At 35.5% G+C, this 14,201-nt stretch overlaps 1 protein-coding gene across 1 annotated transcript; it reads left to right on the forward strand.

Moving 5' to 3' along the window:
- Positions 1 to 242: 242 nt before the first annotated feature.
- Positions 243 to 12,384, forward strand: LOC104109399 (uncharacterized). Its single transcript, XM_009618684.4, has 20 exons — positions 243 to 456; positions 537 to 623; positions 747 to 815; positions 1,323 to 1,455; positions 1,592 to 1,638; positions 1,731 to 1,817; positions 2,090 to 2,151; positions 2,838 to 2,880; positions 2,978 to 3,058; positions 4,165 to 4,281; positions 5,191 to 5,296; positions 5,454 to 5,517; positions 5,750 to 5,792; positions 8,621 to 8,881; positions 8,963 to 9,124; positions 9,800 to 9,928; positions 10,042 to 10,194; positions 10,334 to 10,420; positions 11,912 to 11,980; positions 12,074 to 12,384. The coding sequence occupies exons 1-20, from the start codon at positions 325 to 327 to the stop codon at positions 12,179 to 12,181; spliced, it is 2,040 nt and encodes a 679-aa protein (XP_009616979.1). The 5' UTR covers positions 243 to 324; the 3' UTR covers positions 12,182 to 12,384.
- The last annotated feature ends 1,817 nt before the right edge of the window (positions 12,385 to 14,201 follow it).

Raw genomic sequence — 14,201 nt, forward strand, 5'->3', positions numbered from 1 at the left:
GTTTCTGTCTATACTTTTATTTACTTTACGGTCTTTATTTAATAACAAGAACATAAATTTCTTACACTGATTTAATTTATTATAACAAATTATTTATTATTTATTTTAAGTTAATAATTAATAATATCAAATAAAGTTACATGTAATTATTTTTTTACACGACCTGATTGTGTTAAGAAAAATAAGACTCTGACTATAGAAAACTAAACTCATTTTTACTTTAAGTAGTTTTCCAAAATCATGGCCAGAACAGGCGCTATAAAAAGCTCAATTTCAACAACGGTGCGAAGAGTGAGCCGCCGGAACTGAGAGCAGTAGGAGAAAATGGGAAAGAAAACGAAGAAACCAGGGAAAGGCAAGGAGAAAACAGAGAGGAAAACAGCAAAAGCAGAAGAGAAAAAAGCCCGCAGAGAAACCAAAAAACTCTCCCCTGAAGACGACATAGATGCTATTCTGGTACAGTATCTCCTTCTTATCCTCACTCCTCACAAATACACGCTTTTTTATACTAATTTAGAGTATTGGAAAATACACAGCTGAGCATACAAAAAGAGGAAGCTAAGAAGAAGGAAATTCACGTTGAAGAGAACGTTCCTGCACCTTCTCCTCGATCCAACTGTTCGGTAAAATACAAGATTGTCACTTTTGGTTATTTATGCGTTTAACGTAGTTCTACAATATCATTGATGTTAGTGTATTAGTGAACTTTCTGTATAACTCTGTTTTTGTTTAATTGGTTTTTGCAGTTGAGTATTAATCCATTGAAGGAGACTGAATTAGTTCTCTACGGTGGTGAATTCTACAATGGCAGCAAGGTAAGGCGTTGGTAGTTACTATTTGATACGTTTCATATGTGTTTGTCTACTTAATGCTGCAAGTTTAAGAATCACTATACTTTCCAGATAGCTTTGTAGTGATCAATAATAATTTTGATGATGAGCCACTTATTCATAAAAATGTGGCGCCACTAAATAGACTCTCTGTGTGTTAGTTTTTTTTTGGCCCATTCGCTCTTTCAAGGGTCAGTTTAACTGCTTTTTGGAGCTGAATTGGATATAATAATTCCTAAAGGGGAAAAAAGTTCGGCCATTTGCAAAATTAAATGAAAAGTACTATAGGGTTGTAGGTTGTCAATGTTAAATGATGAAAGAATAAACTTCTTTGTCAAATATCACTTTGTTTGACTCTCGCAAATCCAAAAGGGAAAACTAGTTTAGGGAAAAGGGAGTAATTTATTAACGGTTAGCATTAAGTTCCCTTTTGTTTTATGTGTTATATTTTTTAACTGAGGAATTAGAATTTATGGAATTGGCTAAATGCAGACATTTGTATATGGCGATCTTTACCGGTATGATGTGGAAAAGCAAGAGTGGAAGTTGATTTCAAGTCCTAACAGTCCGCCTCCTCGCAGTGCACACCAAACAGTTGCTTGGAAGAATTATCTTTATATTTTTGGTAAAAGATCCAAAGTCTGTGTAATGAGCATGCAATTTAGCATACACAATTTTGTGCATCTTAATATATGCATTTGAGTTCATATCCTTTTCCACTTCCCTGGTGATTATTGTGATAATTGCTGTTATCTTATTAGGTGGTGAATTTACGTCTCCCAATCAAGAGCGTTTCCATCATTACAAGGTATAATCCATTATTTATCCTTGTAATGTCATGCTTGTCTTTTAGTCCAAAATTTACGATGTAAGTATATCCTTTTATTATTTGTGATGCAGGACTTTTGGGCGTTGGACTTGAAAACAAACCAATGGGAGCAACTGAATTATAAAGGTTGTCCTAGTCCACGTTCAGGCCATCGCATGGTACATTCAGCTTTCTTTGAAATAATTTAATTCTTCAGCTTTCTTTGAAATAATTTAATTCTTTAGCTTTCTTTGAAATAACTTAATTCTTGATGAGCAGCTCACTTTTGCTTATAGTGTGAAAAGAAAATAAGAGGATGTATTTTATCAAAAACCATTATTTTGATATGTAGAACAATGATCAATTAGATTCAATACTTGATTTTGGTTTCCTTTTGGAATTTATTTGGCCTTGCAAAGGTCCTTATGATTCAAACTTGGCTTATTTGCAGATTTTGTACAAGCACAAGATTATAGTTTTTGGAGGCTTCTATGACACTCTTAGAGAAGTGAGGTGGTTATTTTTGCTATTTATTGAAGAGTTGCAAGATACTGAAATTAATACGAGAAGCTTCTAATGATCTGTAAACCAATATTTCTTTTTAGATTTATTGTGCTTAGGAATTAGTGATTATTATCAGTCCTCCTAGTTGCTTTGTGAATGACTTGCGGTCCTCCTCATACTTAAATCAGCTTACTGAAGTTGTGAAGTTTACTTGTATATTGTTTGCAAAAAGAGTTCTTTCTACCTATTATTAGTGCTATGTATTCATGTCAACATGCTCCCCTGATAAGTACTGCCAAATTCTTCTGCAGCCACCGAACCTCCACTTACTTGAGGTATGGTGGCACCTGGACCTCCATGCCTTGCGGAGAATGGAGAGGCAAAGCCCAATTAGTGGCCGCTTATGTAGGGCAGAACTTGTTGAAAGTTTCAGACAAGGTTTCACATGTGTCCTGTGGATTCATGTATCCCCAAACATCACAGAATATTCTCCAGTGATTCATTTATTTTTTATTTTTTTCAAGCTCTAGTGGTTCATTTATCACTTAGTTCTTTCTTTCTTTTCGCAACTAGCTCATTTGCATATGTCCTGCTAAATCATAATAAATGCATCTCAATGAGGCTCTAACCTAGTCGGACATAAAGTGATCGTTTGGCTTGATTTCTAAAATTTACAAAACCTTTACTTGTTGCAGGTATTACAATGATCTGCATGTATTTGATCTTGATCAGTATAAGGTGCAGTACATGATAAACATTTCTGCATTTTTTCTGGTTTATTTGTTCAACAAGTTCTAAATTCTAATTGCTAATCGCTTCGATATTCGCGCTGCAGTGGCAAGAGATAAAACCTACACCTGGATGCATGTGGCCCAGTGCTCGAAGTGGCTTCCAGTTTTTTGTTTATCAAGATGAGGTGAATGATCAGTAACAGCTTGAGTAATCCTTGCTCCACCACAAGTTGCTCTACCTATCTTCTTTATTTGAGGTGTTTGGGATGAATGTATAATATGCTGCCACTCTGACTACTAACTAGTGGGGATTATTATCTGTCCTATTCTGCTGTCTGTTGAACTCCTGCCTGCTGCCACTTCCCCAGTCCCCTGGTGCAAAACTTAGATATTGGCTCTGAACAAGTATTACTGACTGTTATTCAAGATTGTAGGTTCCACTGTAAAACTTCCCACTTGGTATGGGTAAACGTGATTCTTTATAAGTCCTCAAATTTCTTGCTGTTTATAGTAGTTTCTTTTCTTGGTAACTAGTTTATATTATGTTCTTCTTTGTTAGTGGTTAATGTACTTCTATGCAGCCCAAAGATATTTTTGGTCTACTTGCCATAACTCATCCGAATTCAATCAGATAAGATCTTCAGGAGTGAGTAAATATGTTGAAAATGTTATGCCTTGGCCCTTCTTAATGTTGTTTGAAGAAGGAAGGATAAGAGGAAGGTTGGCAAAATTATTTGCTTTTGCTTGTGGCACAAAAGCTACAAAATGAATGAGAAGTTTGTTTATGTGATCAAGATATATGTATACGTCTCAAGTTTGTTAAGAGATATTTTTTCTCTTCTATTCCTTTTTGGTTCCTTCTATTAGACAAGGTAAGTGCTTCAGGTGGAAAATTAAGTCGCATTTTCCATTCTTTCAGCTTGCCGTCCTCTCTGTTCAGCAAGTTAGTTCCTTTCTTTCTTTTTCTATACCCTTGAGGTGGAGCTATTTACACTCTTGGCCCGATGTAGGCCATTAAATAAATCTGGTAAATCTCATGTATCTTTGAAGTTCTACTTAAGAATAACCGTTGGCTTCTCTATTTTCTTGAATTCATTAATTGGTTACAAGTCCATCCGGTTTTGCAATGATACTCTTTTAGTTGCATGACTTATATTTTGCATTGTATGATCTATTTCCTTTTGGCATTCTATGGAAACTTTTCAGTGCTTCAGTTTGTGTCTCATATTATATGCTTCTGTGGGGAAAATCACATTAATTGGTTCCTAAGTCCATCTTTTACAAATTCCAGATTTATCTATATGGCGGTTATTCAAAAGAAGTTTCATCTGATAAAAGTGGCTCAGAGAAGGGAATCGTTCACTCAGACATGTGGTCCCTTGATCCTAAGACTTGGGAATGGAACAAGGTTTATATCTTACTGTTCTCTCCTCCTCCTCCTCTCCCTGGTATTCACATACTTTATTGGTGGAAAGATAGAAGTAATGTACTTTCACCTCTCTCCCACTTTCTCTTCCCCTTCAAATTAGTTAGTGCAGCTCTCTATGTAGCAGATGGGTTTGAACCATTTGACTGGATAATTATGTTTGACAACAATAATCATAATTATGCTAAAGATGTCCTCAACCCTCTAGTATATTAAACTAAATATTAGAAACACACCTCAGTTCTAAATACTGTCAGACCATGGAATTAAATCACATATAAGATTTTAATGTTATCGCCTTTTCAACAATCAAAAAACTTTTGTGGCCTTTCTCGAAAAAGATTATAACACTATCGAGCTTGGATAGGCATGTGCTGTTCTGAATGTACTTCCTAGCCAAATGACTGCAATGATTGCAGATGTCCAGACTTCAAAGTTTGTTGCCGTTGCGACGAGAAATGAAATCTGTTTATTTTCTGAGAAAGATACCAAATATTCCTTTAATTATCTTCGGAGCTCTCCTGCAGAATAACATTCTCCCCCCCCCCCCCCCCCTCCTTCCTTTCAAAAGAAAAACAAAATAGAAAAAAGGAAAAAAGAAAAAGATGAGCATTGTTGCTGCACGGGAACACTGAAATGGCTGTTGCATTTATATCTCCATCTAAATATGGATGGGAGTGGGATAATACCTTGCTTCTTTTACAAACTAGAGCACAAGTGTAGAAGCATAATCTGAAAGATAATCTCTGAAATTCTGAGTTTAGTTTATGTTTGTTACTGTTTTCTTAGTTATATACTGACAAGTTGAAAGAGTTTTCGTATTGTATTTTGCGAATATTTTCCCATCTTAAGAACTTGTCTTTTTCTTAAATTTGTCTTGTTGCATGTAAGGTCAAAAAAGGCGGCATGCCTCCTGGTCCTCGTGCTGGTTTCTCTATGTGCATCCATAAAAAGCGGGCTATACTATTTGGAGGTGTCGTGGATATGGAAATGGAAGGTTGTTTTCCTTTGTATAAGCATATCTTGTAGCCTTTTGTTTTCACATTCATTTACTCTTTTAACTTTTAAAAGGACAACTTTTGGAAATAAAGGAAAAAATGCAATATAGATGTCAAAGAAATGCAAACAAACATCTGACTCGATGTTCTATCCAGGTGATGTTATGATGAGCTTGTTTCTGAATGAACTCTATGGCTTCCAATTAGACACTCATCGATGGTAAATGCCTATTCCACTCTCCTCTGTTTTTTTCTTGAGATGAATGCTCTGTTTACTTTGGTTTTAGCCACCTCAAGTGACAGTTAGAAATATCTTCTTAACAGAAGTTCCTTCAAGTCAGCGTGTTGCACATAGCTTTGTCTTTCACATTCTTTCTGTATCATCTTTCCTCCTTGGCCAGTAAAGTGCGATGTTATTTTCTTTTGGAGGTTAATATTTATTCTGCTTACAGGTATCCATTGGAGCTGCGGAAGGAGAAATCTACAAAACATAAGGTACTAGCAGTATTAGCTTTTTGAATCGTCTTTCTCTACCTGCTTAAACTACTGTTCAGGGTCACCATACTCCTCATGCACACCCTCTTGAAGCTTTGTTATACATGTGGTTTGCAACTTTTTAGTTCATTTACAATTTGTTATAAAGTTACTGTTCGCCTGCCAGAAATTTCATTTCCTTTTGTTCTTTTGGGTCTAATAATTTCGTCATCACCAACGAAATTAGGGAGGACAGCCGGAGGTGCTGATAAAAACTACAATGCAAGTAACTCTTACACAGAACCTATCTTAAAAACTTGTGCCCTTACATCACAAAGAGGGTTGTAAAGCTCCTCTATCTTGAAGAGCAATGTAAAAAACAAAGTAGTGCCTTGTACTGTGAAGATGTTCTAAATGAAGAATACTGAGCCAAAATGAAGCCCGGAGTCCAAAGGTATATGCATGACAGATGACACTTAATCAGCCCTGTTCCTGTATGGGGCGTAGGTTTGGTCTTGGCTGTTGTATGCGAATATTTTAGTAACTAGATACTTAATCACAATTTCGTTGACGCCCTTGTCAAGATAAAATCTGTGGATAATGAAGGGGCATGCCTTAGCATCTTAGTGCCTGTACCGAAGCTGTGGAAGCATCCAGCTTCTGCTGCACGCACCAAGCACTGACCAATTTTTGGATTTTGTTTGTTCCCTTGTCTTAGGTTGACACTGTCTAGCTTTCTTTTATTTATGCATCTCAACTTTTGTATCTATGCATCTTTTTGATGCTTTTGGTAATATAACGCCTTACTTCATCGAAAAAAGGGTTTAACCGACTGATCCGATAAACCAAAGCATCCTGGCCAACCAACTAACCATTGAGAATGGAACAAATAGGGGAGATTAAATTCTTCTCTCTTGTCTTTCAACCCTTGCTCTTGCCTCGGCTTCGCCTTCCACCTTATTAAGCTTTGGACTTCTACCTTCACTAACCCATGGGACGGGACTGACCTTGAATGAGTCTTTAACAACACTAAATCACATCATATTGCATGAGTAATTTCAGAATAAATCATATTGCATAAATCCTCATCTTATTTTGGGTCCAACCTAGATTCGAACTAAGGAAAAAAGCGGCCATATTATAATTCGGTAAGTTTGGGTTTTGGGGCGGACCAAGTTACTCTAGTTCTATGAGGTTCTCTGCTGCTATTGTTCAGCCGGCAAATCTGTTGAGTAACATCTCCCCATGTCGAACATGCTCCACCTGCTAAGAGCTGACCTTTGGTTTGCACTAGAGGTGTAACTGAGCTGGGCTATCACGCAAGCCACTCATGCCTGGCTCTACACTTTCAAGTCTAAGTGAAGCAACTAGCAAATTGGCCTGAGCCTGAGCCTGTTGATGTCTGACTTGTTAGGCTTGCTAGCCTAACTGAGCCTGTCCAAATTTCTTTCCCTATTCAAACTTAAGTACAGCCTCTCTGTACTTTTTGTCCTTTTGTCCTTATGTTTTTTTTTGAGCCGAGGGTCTTTCGGAAACAGCCTCTCTACTCCTTCGGGGTAGGGGTAAGGCCTGCGTACACACTACCCTCCCCAAACCCCATTAGTGAGATTTTACTGGGTTGTTGTTGTTGTTGTTGTTGTTGTTGTTGTTATTCAAACTTAAGTACAATGTAACCCTTGGCACAAAATACGAAGAGCCACCTCCACTTTCACCCTTTTCTTCTCCCCCATTAGCCAAAGTTACATACTCATGCCTCTTTCCTTGAGGTGAGTCTCTGACTGCCTCTGCCCTCCAGGTATTCATTCTTTTTCATCTTGGACTGTCATTAAAATATCTTCCTTTTACAAATCGATGCAGCAGCATCTGTTTCAATTTGTCAAAGCCACTTCTCAGCACATGCTAAGTTTTGCATTTGCAAGTGCTGGGTCAAAGTATCTTTTATTTGAAGACAAAGAAGAAAATTTTACAAGGTCAATTTATTTTTATTTTTTAGAGTGAATTTAAATGGGGAAACATGGCCAGTGAGGATTCATGTAGCCGAACCCAACTTGTTTGGCATTGAGGCATAGCTGTTGTGGTAGAGTGACTAAGCATCTAATGGTGATTTTTCAAGTTCTAACTAAAAGAACAGTTATTTTATGTTAGGGAACACAAGAAGCAATTTGTGATTTTTATAATAATTTTGTATTATAGCTGTTCTGTCTCATTGGGGTTTCGGTGTGCTTATGTTTTTGGTTTTCATTTTGTCTTCCGTTACTCTGCTTCTCAAAATCTACACCCTAGAAAATAGACTCCATTTTAGTTCATTGACATTGTTTGGCTTCTGTTTCTTTCATTCTTATAAATACCGATGCTCTGATTCGAGTTTGCTTGACATTATGGAGCATACTGTTGTGCTTGTCGTTTCGAGCATACCGAGCAAACCTGAGTCCTATAGGATGAGGTTCCAGCTGAGCCCAGGCTCCTGAATTTGAAGCCAGTTGAGCTCAAGCTGGTCTTCAGTTGCCCGCTAAATGTATTGAACGGAGCCGAGTTAACCTAGTAGCGCCGCTCAGCTTATTTACATTCCTAGTGAGAATAAATGAGTTTCACTAAGCCGCCAGGTGGCTAATATTTTCTGGAGAGGGGCTTTAGTTGGTTGCATGTGAGTAAGACATGTTTAGTTTTAATCTTACTGTAGCTAATTCACATACAATTTTTTTTTTACCTTTAGAGGCGTTCTCATCTCTTGTCCCTCTGAAATAAATGTGCTTCTCTCTTTTTGTGTATTCTGAAGCATGTACGTTATTGTATCTCCTAAAAATTGAATTTGATTGATAAAGACAGTGTTTTGTTGGATCTGCTTGCAGAAAAAGGAAATTTTAGATGAGCAAGCTGACAGCATGGATCTTGATAGTAAGACAAGTGCAATGGAAGTTGATGCGAATGATGAAGATGAGAACCTGGATTATGACGAAGATGCCAGCACAGAAGGCAATATCAATAAAATGTCTTCGAACATGAAAAGGAATGTGATTATTGATGATGGCAATGTAGCTGCTAGATCTGAGGATAAGCTGGTCATTTCTAGCTCTAAATCTTCAGCCGTGCAACATTCAGCTTCATCAGATGTCAGTTGTGCTGAATAACATAATATCTCAATCATGTATATGCATTTGCAAGTTGCCGTATGATGAACGTTCATCTTTCAGGTGGTAAAGCCCTGTGGACGTATCAATTCATGCATGGCTGTGGCAAAAGATACCTTATATATCTACGGGGGCATGATGGAAATTAGAGATCAAGAACTTACTCTTGATGACTTGTATATTCTTAATCTCAGTAAACTTGATGAATGGAAATGCCTTATTCCGGTTAGTTAATATTTTTCAGTTGTTGTTTACTGTCTCTTTCTGTTTAGCTTATCTATGAGTCTATCTTGCTTCCCTCTCCCCTCTCCCCTCTCCCTAGTTGATCCATAATTATTTGGTTTCTTAGGATGTAAAATCTTCACAGTTGATTAATTTTTCTATTATCATCCTCAAAAGGACAGATTATCTCTTATATGTTGTTTTGAAAAGTTCAAGCGGCTGATCATCTTCACATATCATGATGCATCATCCTTATATATTTAGACTTGCTTTGCCTTTTGAAAATGATTCCTCTTTGGCTATCCAATATGACGCACTTCAGTAAGACATTAGCTTACTCAAGATAAGAGCATGGTTCATCAACCAGGTTCTGCTGGAGCTCGTAAACATTATGTTGCACCTTACCCCATTAAATAATAGACAACTACTTGTGTGTAAACAAAGTGGAACAACTACTTTTGTGAAGATAATATTCCACTGAACTATTTCATTGATTCCTATAGCCCTCGTGCAGCAAATTATATTGCCGATCCTTTGATGGTATTTTTTTCTAAATTATTTTAATTGGAAGTAAAATAGTCACTTTAACATGTAAAAGACAGTGAAAGTGCTACCGTATTGCGGACTTGTGTTTGCTTTTCTGTGTAACTTGGACTTATCTTTAGATTTTCTGCCTAGGCATCTGAGTCTGAGTGGGTTGAAGCGTCAGATAATGAAGACGATGAGGATGAAGATGACAGTGAAAACGAAGAATGTGAGAGTGGTCATGATAGCGATGAGGACAGTGATGAAGAAGATGATGCTGAGGTCTCTTTCTTTTACTGAATGCATTAAGCAGACTAGATTTTCATCAAATGTCCTATGCCATTCTGCAAATTGTTTGGAAGACGAACTGTGTTGTAATGCTCATCTATTTAAAGGCTAGGAATGGTGCATCAACATCACTTGAAACTGGAGATGCCGTTGCCATAATCAGAGGTGAAGGAAAAACACTGAGAAGGAAGGAGAAACGAGCCAGAATTGAGCAAATCAGAGCCAGTCTTGGCCTCTCTGATGCTCAAAGAACACCAATGGTACCCTATTCTTCTAAATCTATTTCTGGTTGAGCATTAAATTGATAATTTGAATGACTAGTTATTGATTTATACACTACATTTAGCTCGGACATTTTTCTCTACTCTTCAAATTTACTCGCCCTTTTTATTTGTGAAGCCAGGGGAGTCTCTGAGGGAGTTCTACAAAAGAACAAATATGTATTGGCAAATGGCAGCATATGAACACACACAACATACAGGAAAGGTCAGTTTTGCGTGTCGATTATTTGGGAAAAATACACAATGGATAAAGTATAGAACTTGTTGTAGACCATTATTCTCCTTGTTCTTTTGTTATGGGTTTATCCATTTTTCTACGCATACCATTTTATAGCTCCACCATAATGAGGGTTAAACTTGACACTCCATAAGGGTTAAGATATGGGAATTGCAAGGCATCATTCTTTTGGTTGCAATAGTTGTGAAAAATTGGGCACGAATTGGCGCATATAGTAGGAGAATGGTCGGAAAAATGCAGACAGGAAAAATGAATTTTGTTCCTTCACCTCCTATTGTTCTTCCTTAGGGCATGGAAATCTTGACTTGAAATGGAATAGCAGGAAAAGGACCATTTCAAGTTATGCTTTGGTTTTCTAACTAGTTATGGTGTTTCCATTCTGGTTGATGCCAAGTAACAGTGCGGATGATGTGCCCATGTCTGAATTTGAATAGTCTTTGGTGGAGATGCAGCATACTTTTCACATTTTGTCCTGTTTCTACGATGCATTTCTTTCGTCACAAGCAGCAGTCTCACATCCAAAACAATGTGTTGTCTCCTTGATTGCGATTCTCATCCCTAGTTGCCTTCTCAGAATATCTCTTCTCCTGCTTTTAAGGAGTTTGCACAATTAGTCTTGAGGAAATACAGCTATGCGATTATCGTCCGCCTAATGGAGGAGAAATTTGCTGACCTGCGACCTGGTTTCCCAGATTATTTTTCTTCTAAAGTCAGTCTTGTTCAACTTGAGTTGTCAGCCCCTTCGTTTTGAATATATTTCTTTCTCCCGTCTCTGCCTTTTGCATTGCGTTCTTGTCATAAATCCTGATCAACACTCATTTTGAACAAGTTGTCAATTTGGCAAAGTTGGACGATGGTTGCACAAGCTTTAAGAACTAGGAACAGTAACTGATGTTGATCCCTTTTCCTTGTAATAGAACTACGCTAAAGGAGTTGAGTGGAAAAAGGAGTTGTCCAAATTCATACACAGGAAATATTACTTTATATGAGGTGTGTACCTTCGTGTTAAATTGCATGGAGCTTCATTTGAAATATATTGAATTGGGAGGAAATTCAAAAGAGTCGAGTTAATTATGTACCATTTCTGAAATTGAGAAGCAAGGATCAGATTGGCATTGCTTTATTGCTGTATATGATTGAGCGGAATGGCCTAGTAGAACAACCCTTTGCTGGAGACCATGATGATAATAATGTGGAGCGAGATAGAGAGAGGTTGATCACTGAACAAGAATATAGTGTGCCGGGGAGGTCCACTGTGAGGGGATTATACATGAGTTGGACTGCTGGAATGAAAAGGCAATGTAGTATCAGTTGGCTTTGAGAATATCGAACACTTTCCTGATAACTTATAGTATTATCATTATATTTATATCTACTGTATTTCCAATTCATATTTTGACCCTGTATATAGCAAGATATCTGTGTCTGAGCTCTAGCGTTGTTCTCTTGTCACTGTAGGAGCTGCGTAAAGATGGTTTTGATCTTGCTGAATCTCGGTACAAGGAGCTCAAACCAATCCTCGATGAGGTAAGCTTGAAAATAATACATTAATTCTGTTGTATGCTGACATATCATAAGCAATCAATGTTTAACATGACTTCCGATGGGGACAAACTGCAGTTGGCCATTCTGGAGGTGGAGCAGAAGGCGGAAGAGGAAGAAGGACCAGAAAAGAGTAGTGCAAAGACGAGAGGAAACAAGAAAAATAAAAATGTTGCATCTAGGTAGTCGGTAGTCGGGATCTTAAATTTTTTCGTCTCCCAATCTGGTAAAGGGCCTAAAAGAAAATCATTGAAATGCCAGTGTAGATTATTTCATTGAAATGCGGTTGCAGGAAAATGGTGTATTCTTTTTTTCCCTAAAGATGAGCCAATATGTATAATTTAAGCAACGGATTTCCATCCTCAACAATTTAACTTATTTAGACCAAACGTCGTTGTTTTTATGTTTCCTCCTTTGCAGTTTTGCCAGTTGCATGAACTGGAGTTGCGGGATATACATTGAACAAAGATTAAAAATGGAGTTGTATCTTTTAACAAGCCTGAATACTATGTAAAGATGCATTTGTCCCATTCATGATAGTAGTTTATCTTCTACAATGGAAAAAAAAAGAATGATAAAGAACTTATGTTCACGTAATGCCTGAAATTTGCTATAAAAGTATTTTGATTGATTTTATTTTTTTTTAGTGGTAAAGGTAATAAATGATTATTGAACCTGACTTCATAAAAGACTTAAAAAATAGTATTGGAAATTAGTGATGTCGTCTTTGTGTGTCGCTCATTCGCTTTTGTCCACAATTTACATTGTGACGTCAACATGACAAATTGACAATTGGTTCCTAAAATCAGAGGTGCAGGTGAGATTATAGTTTGAAAGTCATTCCTTCTCAGTCCTGAATTTTATCTCCACAGTATTAATTAAAAGAATTTTATAACTAAAAGGAATATGAGAAAATGGATATGAATGTTAAGATGAATATGTACTCATAAAAAAAGTTAAACAGGATTAGAAATAATCACATCTGATTAAGAAAAGGACGAGGTAAACCTACATCTTATGGATGGAAGTTAGAAAATTTACAATCAATTGAACTTGAATGTGAACTAAACTACCAATAAAACAAAATGTAATCAAAATATTCATATAGGCGTTTTTGGGGTTTTTTCCGAATCCATATAGGTGATATTAATTAGTTGGAATTAAGAATTAATTGTTGAAACTTTTTCAGCTAATTCAATGTTTGTCAGAAGTGAATTCAACTCATTTTTGTGGTGTCAATTTTGAAGATAAAAAAATAGTTGAAGAGTAATAAAATATATATCTTCTATTATAATACAAAAAATAAAAATAAAATAATATGCTAATAAAGATTTCTATGAACAATGCAATAATAATAAATATTGGATAATATAATAAAGAAAAATACAAAACAAAAAAGTTATTCGATGCCTATATAATTCCCTTTAATTTAATAGAGATTTTATTCATTAAAATCCAGATAATATTATTGAGAACAATAAAATAAAAAAATATTTCAAGAGTAATAAAATATATATCTTCTATTATATTATAAACATAAAGTAGCAAATAAATGTTTTAAACAGAATAATATTTTAATCAAAATTTCTATTAACAATGCGATGATACTAAATATTGGATAATATAATAAATAAAAATATAGAGCAAAAAAGTTATTCGATGCATATATAAGTCCCTTTAATTTAATAGAGATTTTATTCATTAAAATTCTAACAATATTATTAAGAACAATAGAATAAAATATTATTTTAAGAGTAATAAAATATATATTTTCTATTATTTTACAAAAGTTAAGTAACACTGTAGCAAACAAAAATATCAAACAAAGTAATTTGCTAATAAAAATTTCTATTAACGATGTAATAATACTAATTATTGGATAATATAATAAAGACAAATACATCAAAAAAGTTATTCGATATAATTTCCTTTAATTTAATAGAGATTTTATTTATTGAAATTCAGATACTATTGTTGAGAACAACAGAATAAAATTTAAAATAAAAAAAATATTTCAACAGTAATAAAATATATATCTTCTCTTATATTACAAAAATAAAGCGAGCAAACAAAAATATTAAACACAATAATATGCTAATAAAAATTTCTATTTACAATGTAATAATACTAAATATTGGATAATATAATAAAGAAAAATATAGACAGAAAAATTATTCAATGACTATATAAGTCTTTTTAATTTAAT

This window comes from Nicotiana tomentosiformis, chromosome 3, assembly GCF_000390325.3.
Source record: "Nicotiana tomentosiformis chromosome 3, ASM39032v3, whole genome shotgun sequence".
Lineage (NCBI taxonomy): Eukaryota > Viridiplantae > Streptophyta > Magnoliopsida > Solanales > Solanaceae > Nicotiana > Nicotiana tomentosiformis.